Below are 17,857 nucleotides of genomic sequence, written 5' to 3' on the forward strand. Positions count from 1 at the left end.
AGAAATGCAGTGAAAGAAAAATGGTTTATATAATTATTACCAAAAAAGCGTGATGATGATTTGTATAGAATGTTTCTTACAAACATGCAGTAATACAGGTTGAGTATCCCTTATCCAAAATGCTTGGGACATGAGGTATTTTGGATATCGGATTTTTCCGTATTTTGGAATAATTGCATACCATAATGAGATATCATGGTGATGGGACCTAAGTCTAAGCACAGAATGCATTTATGTTACATACACACCTTATACATACAGCCTGAAGGTAATTTTAGCCAATATTTTTTATAACTTTGTGCATTAAACAAAGTGTGTGTACATTCACACAATTCATTTATGTTTCATATACACCTTATACACACAGCCTGAAGCTCATTTAATACAATATTTTTAATAACTTTGTGTATTAAACAAAGTTTGTGTACATTGAGCCATCAAAAAACAAAGGTTTCACTATCTCACTCTCACTCAAAAAAGTCCGTATTTCGGAATATTCCGTATTTCGGAATATTTGGATATGGGATACTTAACCTGTATTGCCATATTTATCACATAAATCACTGCTATACAGTCATATTGTATATGTGGCTACATGTCCAGTGCTGCCCCGGTAACTCCACACATGAGCTCCAGTGTTTTGGGATGGTCATGTGATCACAGGACTCCACCTGAGCAGCAGTGATGCAAAAGGAAAGGGTCAGGTGTAGCTGGTGATTCCAAAGTGTCCAAGAAAATGACTATGTGTCCATGCTATAAGTGGTAGGTTCTGCACTCCAAAACATTTAGTGTAATAAACTGTATCTATTATCATAGACATCCTACTGAATTCACAGTGTTTATGCTTCGTGTAGGAAATGTGATTTGTTGGCATGGAAAGCAGTCTGGTACTTTTGTATTCCAAATGCAGGATTATTGGGGCACGTGTTTCACTATATTACTTCTTTACCCTCTTTAGTCAGGATAGCTGATAAAAAAAAGTGTGTGTGTAACTATATAACTGCATCTTTAGGATATTTATGTTCAAGTTCAGAACATGGGGCCCCCTGATGTTAGCATTACTAAACTGCTTCAGAACATCAGTAAACTTGTTTAGAATATATAGTAAACTAATTTAACACTTGAACATCTACTTCTTACTAATGTAACCGTTTATTCTTTATGCAAGAAAAAGTTTACTGATGTTCTGCAGCAGTTTAGTTATGCTATCATCAGGAGCCCCATGATCTGAACTTGGTCTATATATAGATATGTAGATATAGATATATTGGTAGATTTACTGATTAAAACCATGTTCAAGGCAGGCTTGAATTTAGCCAGCCACAGAACCTGTGTAAGTCATAGGTGTCCTCGATTAAAGGGATATTATGGCAAATCTGTCTCTTGTGTAATGTAACACACTGCATTGCCCCAAAAGAGCTCATCTATACTATTTAATAATATGATTTTATTTACACTTACCATAATATCCCTTTAAACTGGGATGCTCATGAATTACAGTACACAGGTTCTGTGGTTGACTAAAACCAGATGACATTCAGGCTTGAAGTCAGCCAGCCAGCCACAGAACCTGTTCAATTCATTAGTGTCCCGGTTTAAAGGGATAGTATGGTAAGCCTAATTATATTTAAAGTAATATACTTAGAGGTGTGAGGTGTTTGTAGCCTGTGGAGATTTCATATTTTTAAGAGCTGATTTATATCTTCATCAAACTTAATGTAATAATTATGTTAATGCTCTTGTTAATTATATGGGCACCACCTAAAACATTGACTACACCTACCTGACATTTAAGGTGCATACACACTTGCCCATGTAATTTTTGCCCAGCGTGTATGCACAGCGATGATCGCTGACATCGCTGGGCTGAAAATCGTTCAGTGCATACACACTGAGCGATTTTCCCCCCTGCCCAGCGATGTCAGCGGGAGTTAGCGGCTTTCCATAACAGGACGCTATGGAAAGCCGCTCACCCCGCCGTTCATCTGCTGGTAATACCAGTAGATGAACGGTGGCTGCCAGCGATGAAGCGGGGGCGCGCATCAGTGCTCATCACTCATTGCTGGGGCATACACACTGGGCGATTTTCCCCCCTGCCCAGCGATGTCAGCGGGGGGTGAACGGCTTTCCATAACAGGACGCTATGGAAAGCCGTTCACCCCGCCGTTCATCTACTGGTAATACCAGTAGATGAACGGTGGCCGCCGGCGATGAAGCGGGGGCGCACATCAGTGCTCATCACTCATTGCTGGAGCATACACACTGGGCGGTTTTGAGCTGAAAGCAACTCAAAACACCAAAAGTGAGCCGCTTTCAGCTCAAAATCGCCCAGTGTGTATGGCCTTTAGGATAAGGGTGACCAGGTGCACTACTGCACACTGGATTTTAGTGACATGCTTATGTTTGTTCTTTGACACGGTGGATGAGATTGTCCTCCATTTATTCCACTCATCTAGGGCTCACTATACCCACAACATATATTGCGGGTTAGTCAACAGAGCTAGTTTACTACTTGCGCTTGAGATAACCAAACCTTTCCTTTAATGACCGGTGGACAGTGTCCATGCTTCACATGGCGCCTTTATGGTTAACAAGTACCGATTATAAAAATCTGGAATACAGTGGTATTTACTTGCCATCTACATGCTTTCCCTATGTTTTTTTTTGGTGTACATCTTTCAAATGCTTTCTATAGTAGGGATGTACTTAAAGTCATCCTATCACCAATACAGTGTGGAGGCAGTCATATTGTGGGCGCTGGATCTCAAGCTGTGGTTGACCAGTTTGCATAATCCAACAGTAACTGATGGTTGTAGTTGAATTTCAGCTGGAAAACTGTTTTGTATAGCGAATCTGGGGTATTTAGGAAAAGTGGTGCAGAGAAAAATAGTTGTTGCCCATAGCAACCAACCAGAAGCTTACAATCCTATTTTTTTTTAAATGTATTAGAAAATCACTTGACTCTGTATGACCTTGTAGTTGCAGCATAAGGAAATGCACATTAATATCGTATTCAAGTAATTTAGGCTTTGTTGTTATCTTGACCTTAACATTATAAATATAATACTGATAACAGCCATCGTCAAGTTTGCATGACAGAATTCTTCCCACAGCTGCGTAGCCGGCATAATAATAAAGCTTCTTAATAGCCTGAGAACTCAGTGAGTAGGATTAGCCTCTGTTAGTAGAGCTGATGCTGCTAGTGAAAGAAGGTGTGCGGTGGGAATAACCAGGCCAGTTAATAAGAAGGTGACACCCTTAAAGTAACACACCAATATAGAAGGATTTTTTTTTTTGTTTCTAAAAAATAGATAAAACACTTTGGAAAGATTCTTTTTTCTTTAGTGCAATGAAGGGCAAGGTATGGAAGCTGTTATGTTGGAGGTAAGATTATACGTTTACTTGATACATGTGGAATTATATGGGCACTTCTTGTAATGTAGAATGCTTATTATTATTTTTTAATGATTCTGATTGCACTTATGCAAAAACGGCAATATATTTTTTTATGCTGCTGATGTTTTTTTTTTTTAACACACATTTTTGGGTTGTTACTTTTTGGTCAACATTCTTCATTCAGCTAAGAATAACTTCAAATCGTAGGAGTGTTTTACAGAAGACGCCCATGTACAAATTTCTAAACAAAAGTTTCCTAAAATAATCATGGTGTTGTATTATAGTCCGCTTAGTTGTCTTTGTTCAGTTTGCATGAACTTAGCCTGGCGAAACACTGTCTCTGGGGACTAGTTCCCTTTAATGTTTCTTTACCATTTCCCCCTGTTGTTCATTAAAGACAATCAGTCTCGTGAAAAACTTTGGCTTTCCTGACTAATGTTTCTTAATTTTTCACTGCTGCCACCCTGGCCTCACCCTGATGCTATATTAGCCACTTAAAGTATTGCGTCTAAGATGTATAGCTTTTTATCTAAAAAATAAACAAACTTCATTTGTTTTAAACTTGGCTCAGAGATGTCTGCTGCTGTGTCTAGCTCCTGTAGGAGGAGATGATGAAAGCTGAGCTGTTTAAATGTGTCTAGTACTGAATGAGTTCTACAGACCTCTAGCGTAGACACCACTGTATAATATAATCATGCGTTTTCATGTGATAGTGGGGAAATTGCAGGCAGTCAGCGGATAATGTGCATGTGATTACCCTCAGATTCTTTCACACACACAAAAAAAGAAAACAATTTCTGGACTCTATTCCTGTTGATGAGACACAATATGTCAGACCAGGCATTCCCAACAACGGTCCTCAAGGCACACCAACAGCGCAGGTTTTAGTGATATCCAGGCTGCAGCACAGATGGTTAAATCAAAATTACTGAGCTACTAATACCCCTTTCACATTGCGCAAATAACCCGGTATCGACACGGCATATTGCCTTGTCGACACGGGTCAGTGTGCGATGTGAAAGCACATTCGGCGAATTAGCGGGTCGCCTGACCCAGTAATTCAACCCGGTATAAAAGAAGGATTATACCCGGGTTGAATACCGGGACAGGCGCAGTGTGAATGGGAGCCGCATCGATGCGACACGGTTCCCATTCACAGCATAGGGAGAGGCGGCGCAGGAGATTAGGTCATCTCCCAGCGCCGCCTCCAACCCCGTTCTGCTGCTGCTGCGCCCCCCCACCCCCCTGCTGCTATGGCAACCGACCCAGTATATTGCCGGGTCGGAAAGCCAACAACAGCAGAACAAATGCCCGATCCCACACGGTAAGGACACGCTTCTCTTACCGGGTGGGATCCGGCATTTGCGATCTGAAAGCGGTATAATTAAGTCACCTGTGCTAAAGCCTGGATATCACTAAAACCTGCACTGTTAGTGTGCCTTGAGGACCGTGGTTGGGAATGCCTGTGTCAGACTGATCTTCTCTTGATCTTTACTCTCGCTCCCACTTAAACAGTTTTGTACCAACTTTTTTTTTATTATTAGGGTTTATGTGTAATGACGGTAGCTGAATTTTTTTCTCAGCCTTCCAGATATACAGACTTTTTAGCCAACAGTGGCAGGACAATGAATCTAGGGTTCTGGATGCTGGGTCAGGAGTATGTCCTGAATCTGTTTCTTCTGAAAGAAAATGTTTAAGCAGAGTTCCACTTTAAACAGTGGAACACTTGTTCTCAAGTGAGAATTCACATGGCCTTTGGTAATCTACTTAATGCAGCGCTCTCTGCATTATTTCTTATTGGTATGCATTTATTATTTACTGTTATTACCAGTTATTTATACAGCGCATACGTATTTGTCACACTTTAAACAGACTATTTGGCCGTTCACATCAGTCCCTGCCCCTGTGGAGCTTACAATCTATTTTCCCTACCACATGTACATGTACACACCTTCAAAACTAGAGTTCATTTTATTTATTTTTTGTTGGGAGCTAATGAACCTACAAGTAAGTTTTTTTAGACTGCGGGAGGAAACCCAAATAAGCACAATCCAAAAATAGGGAGTGGGTTAATTAACTTCTGACAAAAAATTAACCCGTGTGTGTAAGGGGTATGGGTCATAAGGTCAACCACACTTATAGGCCCTACACACTGGCCGATCTGCCGCCGAGCTGCCCGACGGCGGATACGGCCGACGGGCGACCTGGCGGCGGGGGACAGTGACGGGGGGAGTGAAGTTTCTTCACTCCCCCCGTCACCCGGCTGCATTGTAGTGCAGGCAAATATGGACGAGATTGTCCATATTGGCCTGCATGTACAGCTGACGGGGGACCAGCGATGAACGAGCGCGGGGCCGCGCATCGTTCATCGCTGGAGCCTCCACACTGCACGATATGAACGTTATCTCGTTCATTAATGAACGAGATCGTTCATATCGTGCAGTCATGTCGGCCAGTGTGTAGGGCCCTTTAGGTCGACCACTATTGGTCAACATGCATTAGGTCGACATGAACTTGGTCAACATGGAAAAAGGTCGACATGAGGGTTTTTTTAAACTTCTTTTGGTGTTGTTTTCTTCGTAAAGTGGCGGGGAACCCCAATTAGTGCACCGTGTCCCCTCGCATGGCTCGCCATGCTTCGGGCAAGGTGCCTCACTCTGCTACAGCTGCGCTCGGCACAGTTTACTATTCCCGATCGTAGTCCACATGGATTGTAAAGTATTAAAAAGTTTTAAAAAAATGTGAAAAACGCATGTCGACCTAATGACCATGTCAACCTAATGCATGTCGACCAATAGTGGTTGACCTAAGTGTGGTCAACCTAATGACCGTATCGCATGTGTAAGTGTGTACTTGTTTTTATGGTAGACTAGGTGAGCCAAGTAGTACTTACCTCCTGTCAAATTCTATAGCTGGGTACACACTGGAGTGAGGGACATCGGAATGACTGCCCTTGAGCTGGCATTGCCCGTACACATTAGAACAAGTTTAATGAAGGATGGAATGATCATATTCTGTCCTTCACTGCCATAGACCAGGTCACTAGGGTTATCACTAGGTTTGATGTGCAGCACACCTAGTAACTCACTAGCGACTGCGGGAGCGCTCAGTCACCCATACACACTGAGCGATGTAGACGATTTGTCGTTATGAAACGGCAGATCGTCCCAACATCGCTCCAGTGTGTACCCAGATTTAGTTTCTATGTACAGGTTGAGTCTCCCTTATCCAAAATGCTTGGGACCAGAAGTATTTTGGATATCGTATTTTTCCGTATTTTGGAATAATTGCATACCATAATGAGATATCATGGAGATGGGACCCAAGTCTAAATACAGAATACATTTATGTTCCATATACACCTTATACACACAGCCTGAAGGTCATTTTAGCCAATATTTTTAATTGCTTTGTGTATTAAACAAAGTGTGTGTACATTCACACAATTCATTTATGTTTCATATACACCTTATACACACAGCCTGAAAGTCATTTAATACAATATTTTTAATAACTTGGTGTATTAAAGTTTGTGTACATTGAGCCATCCGAAAACAAAGGTTTCACTTTCTCACTCTCACTCAAAATTTCCATATTTTGGACTATTTGGATATGGGATACTCAACCTGTAATATGCAATGGCTATCTAACCCACAACCCCAGTGCTGTGAGGCAGTAATGCTAACCAATCATGTCTTCAATCATAATTAGCAGTGTCGACATTGATGTCAATATAATCAATGTCAACATTGATAGAATGTCATCAAAGGAAATGTCGACCTTTACATTAGGGTTAGGGACAGAAGCACACTAAAATGACATCAGTGTCAACTTGCTGCAGGTCGACATTCTTGTGTAGATCTAATGACTGTCAACATTATGAATGTTGACATAATGTACTACAATCATGCTACATGATGTGTGTGTGAATTAAATAAGTTATGTCTAAATAAAAATGAGGGCAATATCTGGTGTTTAGTTACATTGTATATGTGAAATATTTGGAGGGGTTGGGTACGGAATCTCGACAGTCTGGATGCCAACGGTCAGAATCCTGACACTTCTTCGTACGAAACCTAACCCTACCCCTTTTACTAACCCTAATCCTTCCTCCCCGCAGCCTAGCCCTAACCCTCCTCCCTCATTCTTACCTTTGGCATTCTGACAGTCGGCATTCCGGCATCAGGATTCTGACCAGTGGTGAATCGCCAATTAGGCACATGCCTAGGGGCGGCACCTGTTGGGGGCGGTACTTGGATGCTTGTGTTGTTATTGTCAGACTGACCTGTACCAGTAACTGTACTGTACCATATGCCATCTGTACCATATGCCATACTATATATTGCAGCAGGTGAAACATGTATTCTTAGACATGTTTTGTGTAATTTTACTGGGTCTCTACTGATTATGCTTGGCTTTTTACAGGCAAACCCAATAATGATTCACTTGGATGGTGTTATTAAAGGACAGTAATTTGTTTTGGAGAACATTCTGCAAAATTGTACAAGCTGGCCTGTATCACAACAATTGAATTACCGTAATCATACTGTATTGTTTCTGTATTTAGTTGCAATATGAGCACTGTTCTTATCGGAATATTGTAATAAAGGCTATGACATAATTACAGTAAAGCCTGCTTGGTGAATCATACACACACACACACACACACACACACACACACACACACACACACACACAATTTATTATTATAAATAAATAAAATATATATATATATATATATATATATATATATATATATATATATGTGTATGTATGTATGTGTATATATACAGGTTGAGTATCCCTTATCCAAAATGCTTGGGACCAGAGGTATTTTGGATATCGGATTTTTCCATATTTTGGAATAATTGAATACCATAATGAAATATCTTGGTGATGGTACCTAAGTCTAAGCACAGAATGCATTTATGTTTCATATACACCTTATATACACAGCCTGAAGGTCATTTAATACAATATTTTTGTGTATTAAACAAAGTTTGTGTACATTGAGCCATCCGAAAACAAAGGTGTCACGATCTCACTCAAAAAAGTCCGTATTTCAGAATATTCCATATTTCGGAATATTTGGATATGGGATATTCAATATATATATATATATATATATATATATATATATATATATATATATAACAGTCCACTGTAGGCGGCACACTGGTCACAAAAGGTACAAAACAGCAGGTTGCAGCAACAACGTTTCGAAGTTTATTTTTCGAAACGTTGTTGCTGCAACCTGCTGTTTTGTACCTTTTGTGACCAGTGTGCCGCCTACAGTGGACTGTTGTATTGACCCGTGGCTCTGCGGGTCTAGGAGGGCACCGGGACTGAGCTATTTGTACCTGGGAGTGCTGCCAAAAGTCGTTTGTGTGTGTATATATATATATATATATATATATATATAAATAATATATATTTTTTTTTTTAATAATGACACGTCACCAGCTACTACCTCCACTGGGTCCCGTAAATTAGCTACTTTTTTTTTTTACCCATAACGATGGTCCATTCAAATCAAGTTACATTTTATTTTTACTGTATTTACCCCCTGTAGAGGTACTACAAAAAAATGCTACTTATACCGCCGGAGATATTCAGTTAAGTGCAAGATAATTATGAGGTACCCTTGCTTGTTTTTTGCTCTCAACTCTATGGCGTGAAAGCAAAATGAGCAATGCTTTGTGACCAAGACCCCCATATTTTATTAACACGCAAGGTTCTGACAAATCCTCACTCCTAGTTGAATTGCCTCCAGGGTGCAGACACCCTTGTTCTCCAATCAGCTATTTTCCCATGGGTTATATTGGTAAAGGTCTGTTGTGAAGTTGAAAGAGAATTTTTTTTTTTTGTATAATATTTTTTTTTAATGTTAGCTAATACCTGTTTTTTTTTCTTACATAGTACTCTATTGTTTAAACTTGGTGGCTTCCTTCATTTTTATTCCTAAAAAGGAGAGCTATGACATAAGAAGGAAGCTGGCTGCAAGTGAGAATTGAGCAACATGTGGGAAGACTCTCAGGCTGAGTCACTGCATTTACATATAGAATAGGCTGTTCTGTGCTCTCTTCCAAGTGTGTTTTTTACTCTTACATGGGGAAGTAAATAAAAATGTTTTCTTCCTAAAGTTACAGAATGTTATGGGTGCTGTAAAATGAATCCTTTAATCACTGGTTACTTAAATGTCAGGCATTCATATCATACATCTAATGTTTATTTTATTTAAATCTGCGATATAGTTTACTTTATCGCTGAGTGTGTATGCAGCCGACGACAAGCGATGCGCGGGTCGTTACCGGCCCTCGGTCTTGGCCGTGCATGCAGCTCAATTTGGACTCATCATCCAAAGCTGCATGCTCCGGCCGGCCGCTGCACGATGTCACTGTGCAATATCGCTAGTGATATCGCACAGTGTGTATGCCGGGCGCCCCGTTTGGGGGGGACTAGACGATGTCGCTCACCCAGCACATTGCCTAGTGTGTACCCACCTTTACATGTTTAGCATATTGAAGTACAATTAAAGGTGGACGTAACTAGCCATATCTCTTATCATTAAGCACTGTCTTTTGCATTGTAAAAAAAGAATTGTTAAACCAGTGCTCTTCACCAAATGAAAGCGTCTACATAATGCCTATAATGGGTCGGGGTTGGAATGCTGGCGGGCAAAATAGCAACCACGGCATCCGGACCTGTTAGAATCCTGGGGGGGGGGGGCACTTAACCCAAGCCTCCCCCCCCCCCCCCCGCCCTTCCCGCAGCCTTAGCCTAACCCTCCCCCTGCAGCCTTATCTTAACCGTCGCCCCCTCTCCACGGCTTACCGAACCGGTGGCCTGCAGTTTGTTGATTGGGATCCTGGTTGTCTGGATGCCGTGGCCGGCATTGTGATCCTATTTTGGGATGCCGTCACTGGCATTCTGATCCATGTCAGGATTCCAGCGTCTGTATTTTGTGACCGTTGGGATCCAGACAGAATCCCCCTGTAATGTGTTTTTAAAGCAAGTTTAAAAAGTACTAGGAAAACACATTTGTAACTCCCATCTACAAGTTCAGAAACCCCTTTCCCATCAATATAACACCATACCTCCCAACAAATGCAGTCTCTAATTCGGGGCATGTGCCCAGAGGTGGTACAACAGGGTGCCCGTCCTCTGCTGCATCAGAGCTGCCAATTCTTCTTTTTTTATTCTTTTTATTTTATGTAGCACCAGCGGGGTGGGGGTTACAGGCAGGGTTACAGACCAACCAGCTCCAGCCTGATCGGTCAGAAACACTATCATGATGCCTCTGCAGACAGAGCTGCCTGTCACTGCTGCTAGGTGGCACTGCAGTTATTCTTAACTGGCATTGACAACAGAAGGTGGGGGGGGCGGCGGCCAATAATATTGCGCCTAGGGGTGGTCTGAGTCCTAAATCCACCTCTGCCCAGCAAGTCTTAGTGTTTCTAGTATATATATTATATCACAGCCATAACACAAAGACATCCTTTCTAACAGAGGACATTTTTAAACTGAAGTCCTTTATTTCATCATAATCCAGCGTTTGTATACCATTGAGGAATGTTACTCTTAGGCCACTGAACATTACAATGCTGTGTTTACATTCTGTGAAAGTAATTGAGATCTGGCTGAAACAGAAAGTGTTTTCAGTTTCTACAGAAGGCATAGCGGCAGCACTTTGGACATCTGCGCTCAAAGCGTGCCAGACTGCCAATGTGTTTTAAATCCATCTTTCATAAAACTTCCTTTTTTGTAACAGCATTTTTTCAACTAATGTTTTAACTGGTAAAACATGGGACTTTAAATACCTTAAGTTCGTCTGGCTGACAGAAGTGAAATGTCTGATAGATTTTCAGTAAGTCGGTGTAGTTGCTGGTACGATTAGGCATTACAGCAAGTTAATCAGCCTTTCTCAATTGGTATTCGTTTAGCGTATGACTTAACAAAGCCGCTTACTCTGGAAATTGTTATTAACCACTGATATGGTGTGCATGCTTTTGCAGATCCTGTGTAATCTTCCAAAAAATGATGGTTGGGTAGTGTTGCCAATAGTAAAAAGCTCAAACAGTACTTTTCTCCTGAACCGAATCATCCATTGACCAACCTAGGCTCTTGTGTAGGGCTCCATAAACTGTCTTTTATGTGTGTTTACAAACAAAACTGAAAAAAGAAAAGAAAAAAACGTTTAGCAGTTGATACGTAATCCTTTAACACAGTGGTTCCCAAACTTTCTGGAAACAAGGGGACCTAAAGTTTTTTTATTTTTCACAGCACCCCTGGACCAAAAGTTTGTTAGGGGGTCTCTTCATGAAGCAGTGAAAAGAGTGGCGAAGTGAGCCTGTGGAGAGTTGTCCGTGGCAACCAATCAGCTGCTCCGTACAATTGTATAGTATGCAAATTATAAATGTTACTTCAATGCTGATTGGTTGGTTGCCATGGGCAACCTCTCTACTGGCTCACTTCTCCACCCTTTTCACTGCTTTACCATTAGGGGGATATCCAATTAGCCACGGTAATATACCAGTGCTAATTATCCCGCTGGGGGCTATCCTATTATCCTCGATAAGCTAGCACGAGCGAGTGCTTAACAGGGGTTACCTGATGCTGCACCGGGTGCCGGCTGCTGACAGCTCCCGGTGCAGCACTGTTCCCTCCGGTCACATGGGCGCTCCCCCATCATGTGACCGGGGGAGAGGGGGGAATGCAGGCATGGCGCTGCCCCGGCTTCTCCGCCGGGGGACACCGCGCCGAGTGGCAGCTTCCGGGCCACTGTGCCATGCCTGCTGCTGCTGCAGCAGGCATGGGACACTGCAGGTTGTCCCGGTCATCAGGGATTTTGTTTAGCCTGCCTCAGACCTGTAAAAAAAAAAATAATAATAATAATCAGTGAAACAGCAAGAAAAATCGCGAGAAACATACGTTTTTCTCACTCGATGTTTTACCGGGGCTAATAGGATATCCCCCTTAGGGAGTACTCATCACAGATTATTTAATTATGTAAATTGTCCTTACCTACCATTGTTAGGTTCAGTTATGTGGCTGTGGACAGGATTGCACTTCTGTTTGTCCACGTATTTTATGATTGGCAGGCAGCAACATGGCTGCAACTGGGGGGGTTAAGGGGGCATGCACCCCGGGTACAGAATCTGAGAGGGAGCAGAGATGGGTACTCTGCCTCCCCTCCTTCCTCTCAACCCTGAGGGGCTACCTTCTGCCGGGTCCAAAATCCCTCACTGCAGGTACCCGCTCCCCAGCACCTCCAATGAAAACTCCCTCCTCCCCGACAACTAGAACGCTAATTAATGGGGCAGGGGCGGTGACCAAGGACTCTCCAGCTGCCCCCTTTAATTTCCCAAGCATTGGTCCATGGCCGCTAACACACTCCTGTGTCTGTGTAAGTGATGTCTGTCCCCAGGCCTGTTCCCTAGCGCCTCCCCCTTCCCGCACACATTTCCACCAGAGGAGGACAGGGCCCTAAGGGGAGAACTACTGCTGAGTCCCAGAACCCTTGCTGCAGGTCCCCGCTTCCCAGTACCACCAATGTGGACTCCTGGGAAACCAACTCCCCTGGCAACTAGAACACTTATGAATGGGGCGGGGGTGGCCATTCACACTATCCTGTGCCTGTGTAAACTATGTCTGCCCATGGCCCTGTTCCTCAACGCCTCCCCCTTCCTTCACGGCAGCTCCACCAGAGGTGGACAGGGCGCGAGGAAGCAGCAGCAGCCGATAATTAGTCTGGGCACTGAGATGAGGTCTCCATACGCCAGGGCAGCTGCTGCCTCCCAAAGTGTGGTCCTAGGTCCCAACTTGGGATTTGTAGTCCTACAGCAGTTGGCCAGTTTGAGTGTCTCACACCCCCCCCCCCCCCCATTGTTTGTAATACAGTGAGTGCATGGCTTAATATCAGGTATATAACACCAGCCAGTACTAGGGACTCCTCTCTGCAGCCAGGATAACACACATTGTGCGTCACCCCTCCCCAGACAGTTGGTACTCCTTCTCTTTAATTGGTCCTAGGTCCTGACTGGCATACTGGGCTTTGTAGTCCTACAGCAGTTGGCCAGTCAGAGTCCCCCACAATACTGTATCTAAGGTGCATGCTAGTTTTCTTGTGTTCCTATCCATTTTCCTAGGGAATGTGTGCTGGATGCACCCTGACGGTGCTGGTTGTCACTTTGCCAACTGTTTAGTACTGTGTTTTTGACATGGTGTCAAAGTGTGTGTGTGCAGTGTGGGGGGGGGGGGGGGGGGGGCCTGGGCAGCAGCACTAGTTTTGCCTATCGCAGTAACCATAAGTTATTTTGATTTTGTAACGGACCACCAACCTGTGGCACACAAGCAAGCGCCCTGCGGTATACCCCAGGGTGCCATGGCAACCGGCTTGGGAAGCACTGCTTTAGCATTTGACTTGAGTAACAACTTGTGGGCATTGTTCAGTTTTGCTTTGTGTATTTTTGATGACTTTGTTCCTATGTTTGTGTGGTTTGTATCACATGCTGCTGATGCTGCAGAGAGGTCTTGTGAGCGCTGGCAGACACAGTTATGGAGACTGTGTGTTTCTCTGCTCAGTCCCTCTGCGGTCATTTTAAAATGGTGAATGTAAAAGGATAATTTTCTTTTATGAAAGAAGAAAAGCTAAGTTTTGGCAAAATGTTTGTATAAACAACTGTGAAATATGTTGTCTATGAAGTTACACATTTTACAATTGGTTCTTGGTGATGCCCAAGAGGTAAGATAAACTGTGTATTATATATTGTTGTTTGAAAATTATTTACTATTTCTCTTTTTCTTTGCGCTCTCCTTCGCCTCCATATTGCAGTCAGAGATTATATAAGGCCACCCATGGGTGTATTGTAGGTACTTACTATCTCCATGCCAGGAACCTAATCTCCCCCCATGCGTGAGCTGTCTATATGATATCTGTACATTCTGGATACACAGGGCAGGTGTGACAGATTTCCTTTCTTCTGTTCTATTAGAGAAATCACCCGATAAAACAAAATTAATGCTATACCAAAACATTAATCGTAATAAAGAAAACTATTTAATTTGTTTTGCTTTCTTTAAAAAGGAATGTCCCTGTATTACTTGTAATTACTTATCCCCTATGGAAATATAAGGATCCTCGGGGATCCATGTCTGGAACTTTTCATTTGACGTCTGTTCTTGTATCTCACAGCAGGGGTACGTTTTCCTATCAGAAATGTTTGCCAGCAAATTGTGCTGTTTGTGTATTCAGTGCTCCTTGTGGTTAGTTGTTGGTATCTTGCCAGTTAAAAGCATAGCAAAAGTGACAATGTCTCCGCCTATGGATTGTGCCTTTCGGATTTATTTAAAACCTTCCCTAAATTAAATCTAGCAAATAAACCGGTCTGCATCCAGCTTGCTACAACCAGGTCATTGTACAACAGTGACATGGCCGGATCCAAGCAGGGGCGACAGGGTCGGTCGTCCAGGGGCCCCCACACTTTTCTCCTGAATTGTGCACGCCGCCGGCAGTGAAGTCGGAGCACAGCATGATTCTGCTATGTCTCCGATTTCTCCAGTCTACGCCGGCTGCGGCCAGCGCCGCCCGCCGAGGTGCTGCTGCAGATTGTAGTCAGACTCTCGCGGGATTTCGCACTTACCGCCAAGGTCGCGGAGACTCTCAGCTCCTTTCTCAGTGGTGCCACTGCCGACAGAGTTTGTGTGACTGGCTGGGAGTAGAGCGTGGAGCTTTGTGTTGTGTGGTGCCGGTCTCCCCTACCACTAACCCCTGTGGTGCAGCAGCTGCAGCGTTGAAGTACCTGGGGCTGGAGCAGAGTTGTACACCGCTACCCCCTGTGGTGCAGCAGCTGCAGCGTTGAAGTGCCTGGGGATGGAACGGAGTTGTACTAATATATATATATATATATATATATATATATATATATATATATATATATATATATATATATATATATATATATATATAAAATACAGCCACAAACGCCCTCTTCCTGTCAGTCACCTTGCAATCGGCTGTGCGAATGGATTCTTCGTTAAATCTATTGCTCAGCAACGATCTGCTTTGCACACGTATGACACGCCTGCGCATTGCGGTGCATACGCATGCGCAGTTCAGACCTGATCGAAGAGCAGCTAAAACACCTAGATTTGAATTACCCCCATTGTCAAGTTTTCCTTGTTCAGTTGCTTTCCAACAGGTCAGTGCTTGAGCTCTTCATTTTAACGAGATCTTTGCGATTATGATAAATGAGCAATATTTCCACTTTTATTGTCCTAGGCCAGGGATAAAGCTGTGCAGTACTGTAATTACTGCAAGTGGGTGAACTGTGTGTATCAACGGTTTTTCATTTAAATTTATCTTCATCAGATGTCAGAATCCTTTCATGTTGTCACGAACCTCGGGCAGCGGCGACCGCGCTTGTCCCTGCGGGTGGCCTGGTCTGCCCGGCGCCTCTCTTCCCCTGTCAGTCTCCGGCTTCAGCGGCGGGTCGGCGCTGCTCTCCGGCGGCTTCCCGGAAGCAAGGGAGCCGCCATCACAAGCAAGGGCAAGGAGGCGGAGCAGGTCTGACGTCACCTGCCTGCTCCGCCAATCAGGCTAGGGCGGGGAATTTAAAATCAGATACCAGGCAGAGATCCGATGCCTGAGTATCTTCGTTTCTCCTGTGGAAGCTATGATCCAGAGCTCCCTCGTCCCTGCAAGCATCCTGTGCTTCCAAGCATCCTGTCCCTGCAAGCATCCTGTGCTTCCAAGCATCCTGTCCCTGCAAGCATCCTGTGCTTCCAAGCATCCTGTCCCTGCAAGCATCCTGTCCCTCCAAGCACCTCCGTGCCTCCAGTTACCTCCGTGCCTCCAGTTACCTCCGTGCCTCCAAGCACCTCCGTGCCTCCAAGCACCTCGTGCCTCCAAGCACCCCGTGCCTCCAAGCACCTCCGCGCCTCAAAGCACCTCCGTGCCTCCAGTTACCTCCGTGTCTCCAAGCACCTCGTGCCTCCAAGCACCTCGTCCCTCCAAACACCTCGGTGTCTCCAAACACCTCCGTGCCTCCAAGCACCTCCGTGCCTCCAAACACCTCGTGCCTCCAAGCACCTCCGTGCCTCCAGTTACCTCCGTGCCTCCAGTTACCTCCGTGCCTCCAAGCACCTCCGTGCCTCCAAGCACCTCGTGCCTCCAAGCACCCCGTGCCTCCAAGCACCTCCGCGCCTCAAAGCACCTCCGTGCCTCCAGTTACCTCCGTGTCTCCAAGCACCTCGTGCCTCCAAGCACCTCGTCCCTCCAAACACCTCGGTGTCTCCAAACACCTCCGTGCCTCCAAGCACCTCCGTGCCTCCAAACACCTCCGTGCCTCCAAGGGTCTCCCAGCACTCCCTGTACTCCCAGTACCTCAGTGCCTTCAATACCACAGTGTCTCCAATATCTCAGTACCCCAGCCTTCATTATTTCTACAAGTCTTGTCTTACAGGAGACCTACAAGAATTCCTCTGGGCCTCCCGCCTGCCGTCTTAGTTCTGCATGAGGAAGACCTACATCCGGCCATCTCTACTACGACCCAGTGGCGGTTCCTCTTCCCGGTCATCGGAAGAAGCCCCGAGTCCACAACACTCCCAAACCAGGTCAGTGATAGTATACTCAGGCCTCATGGACTCGGGGGATCGGAACACGGACTCTAGTGCCATCCAGAACCTGGCTTCTCGAGTGCAAAGTCAGGAAGCAGCACAAGGTCAGGTGATGCAGTACCTCCAGCAGTTGTCCGGGCGTCTGGATCAGATTCAGGCGTCTCTGGCCTCAGTAATTCCGGCTCCTGTTCCAGCAGTCGCACCAGTTGCCGTTGCCAGCAATGTTCAACCATCGGCCGGTGTCACTCCACGCCTTCAGTTGCCTACTCCGTCCCGCTATAATGGGAATCCCAAAAATTGTCGTGGTTTCTTGAACCAGTGCGAGGTACATTTCGAGCTACTTGCACACAACTTTCCTACAGACCGGTCCAAGGTAGCATATATTATTTCTCTGTTGGAAGGTTCTGCTTTGGATTGGGTGTCTCCATTATGGGAACGATCTGATCCCATGGTTTCCAACTACACCAACTTCATCTCGTCCTTTCGAAGGATTTTCGACGAGCCCGGCAGAATGACCACTGCTTCTTCCGATTTGCTCCGTGTTCGGCAGGGCGCCCGTTCCGTGGGCCAGTACGTGGTTCATTTCCAGACCATTGCTTCCGAACTACGCTGGAATAATGATGCCCTGAGAGCTGCCTTCTGGAACGGTCTTTCCGACCGGCTGAAAGACGAGCTGGTTACTAGAGATCTGCCGGATCCATTAGAAGATTTGATTTCCCTTTGCGTCAAGGTGGATCTTCGGATGCAGGAGCGTGGAAGAGAACGTAACCGTTCGGATCGTTCCAGGTTCCGGAATCCTACTCCTAGGCCGGTGGCCTCACCTAGCTCAGATGAGCCCATGCAA

The 17,857-nt window shown here is 44.6% G+C and overlaps 1 protein-coding gene across 4 annotated transcripts in view; it reads left to right on the plus strand.

The window, feature by feature from the left end:
- COBLL1 (cordon-bleu WH2 repeat protein like 1) overlaps positions 1 to 17,857 on the plus strand; it is a 275,238-nt gene that overhangs the window by 112,568 nt on the left and 144,813 nt on the right. Inside the window, exon 1 of one of the 4 annotated variants that reach the window (XM_063933620.1) lies at positions 626 to 762. The exons of 2 other annotated variants lie outside the window; for them this stretch is intronic. In XM_063933620.1, the coding sequence (XP_063789690.1) occupies positions 737 to 762 (26 nt within the window). In that variant the 5' untranslated portion in view covers positions 626 to 736. Of the gene's footprint in view, positions 1 to 625; positions 763 to 3,300; positions 3,385 to 17,857 lie in introns of those variants that run through there. One more of the 4 variants, XM_063933619.1, reaches the window with a different exon arrangement.

Source organism: Pseudophryne corroboree, chromosome 7 (genome assembly GCF_028390025.1).
Source record: "Pseudophryne corroboree isolate aPseCor3 chromosome 7, aPseCor3.hap2, whole genome shotgun sequence".
Lineage (NCBI taxonomy): Eukaryota > Metazoa > Chordata > Amphibia > Anura > Myobatrachidae > Pseudophryne > Pseudophryne corroboree.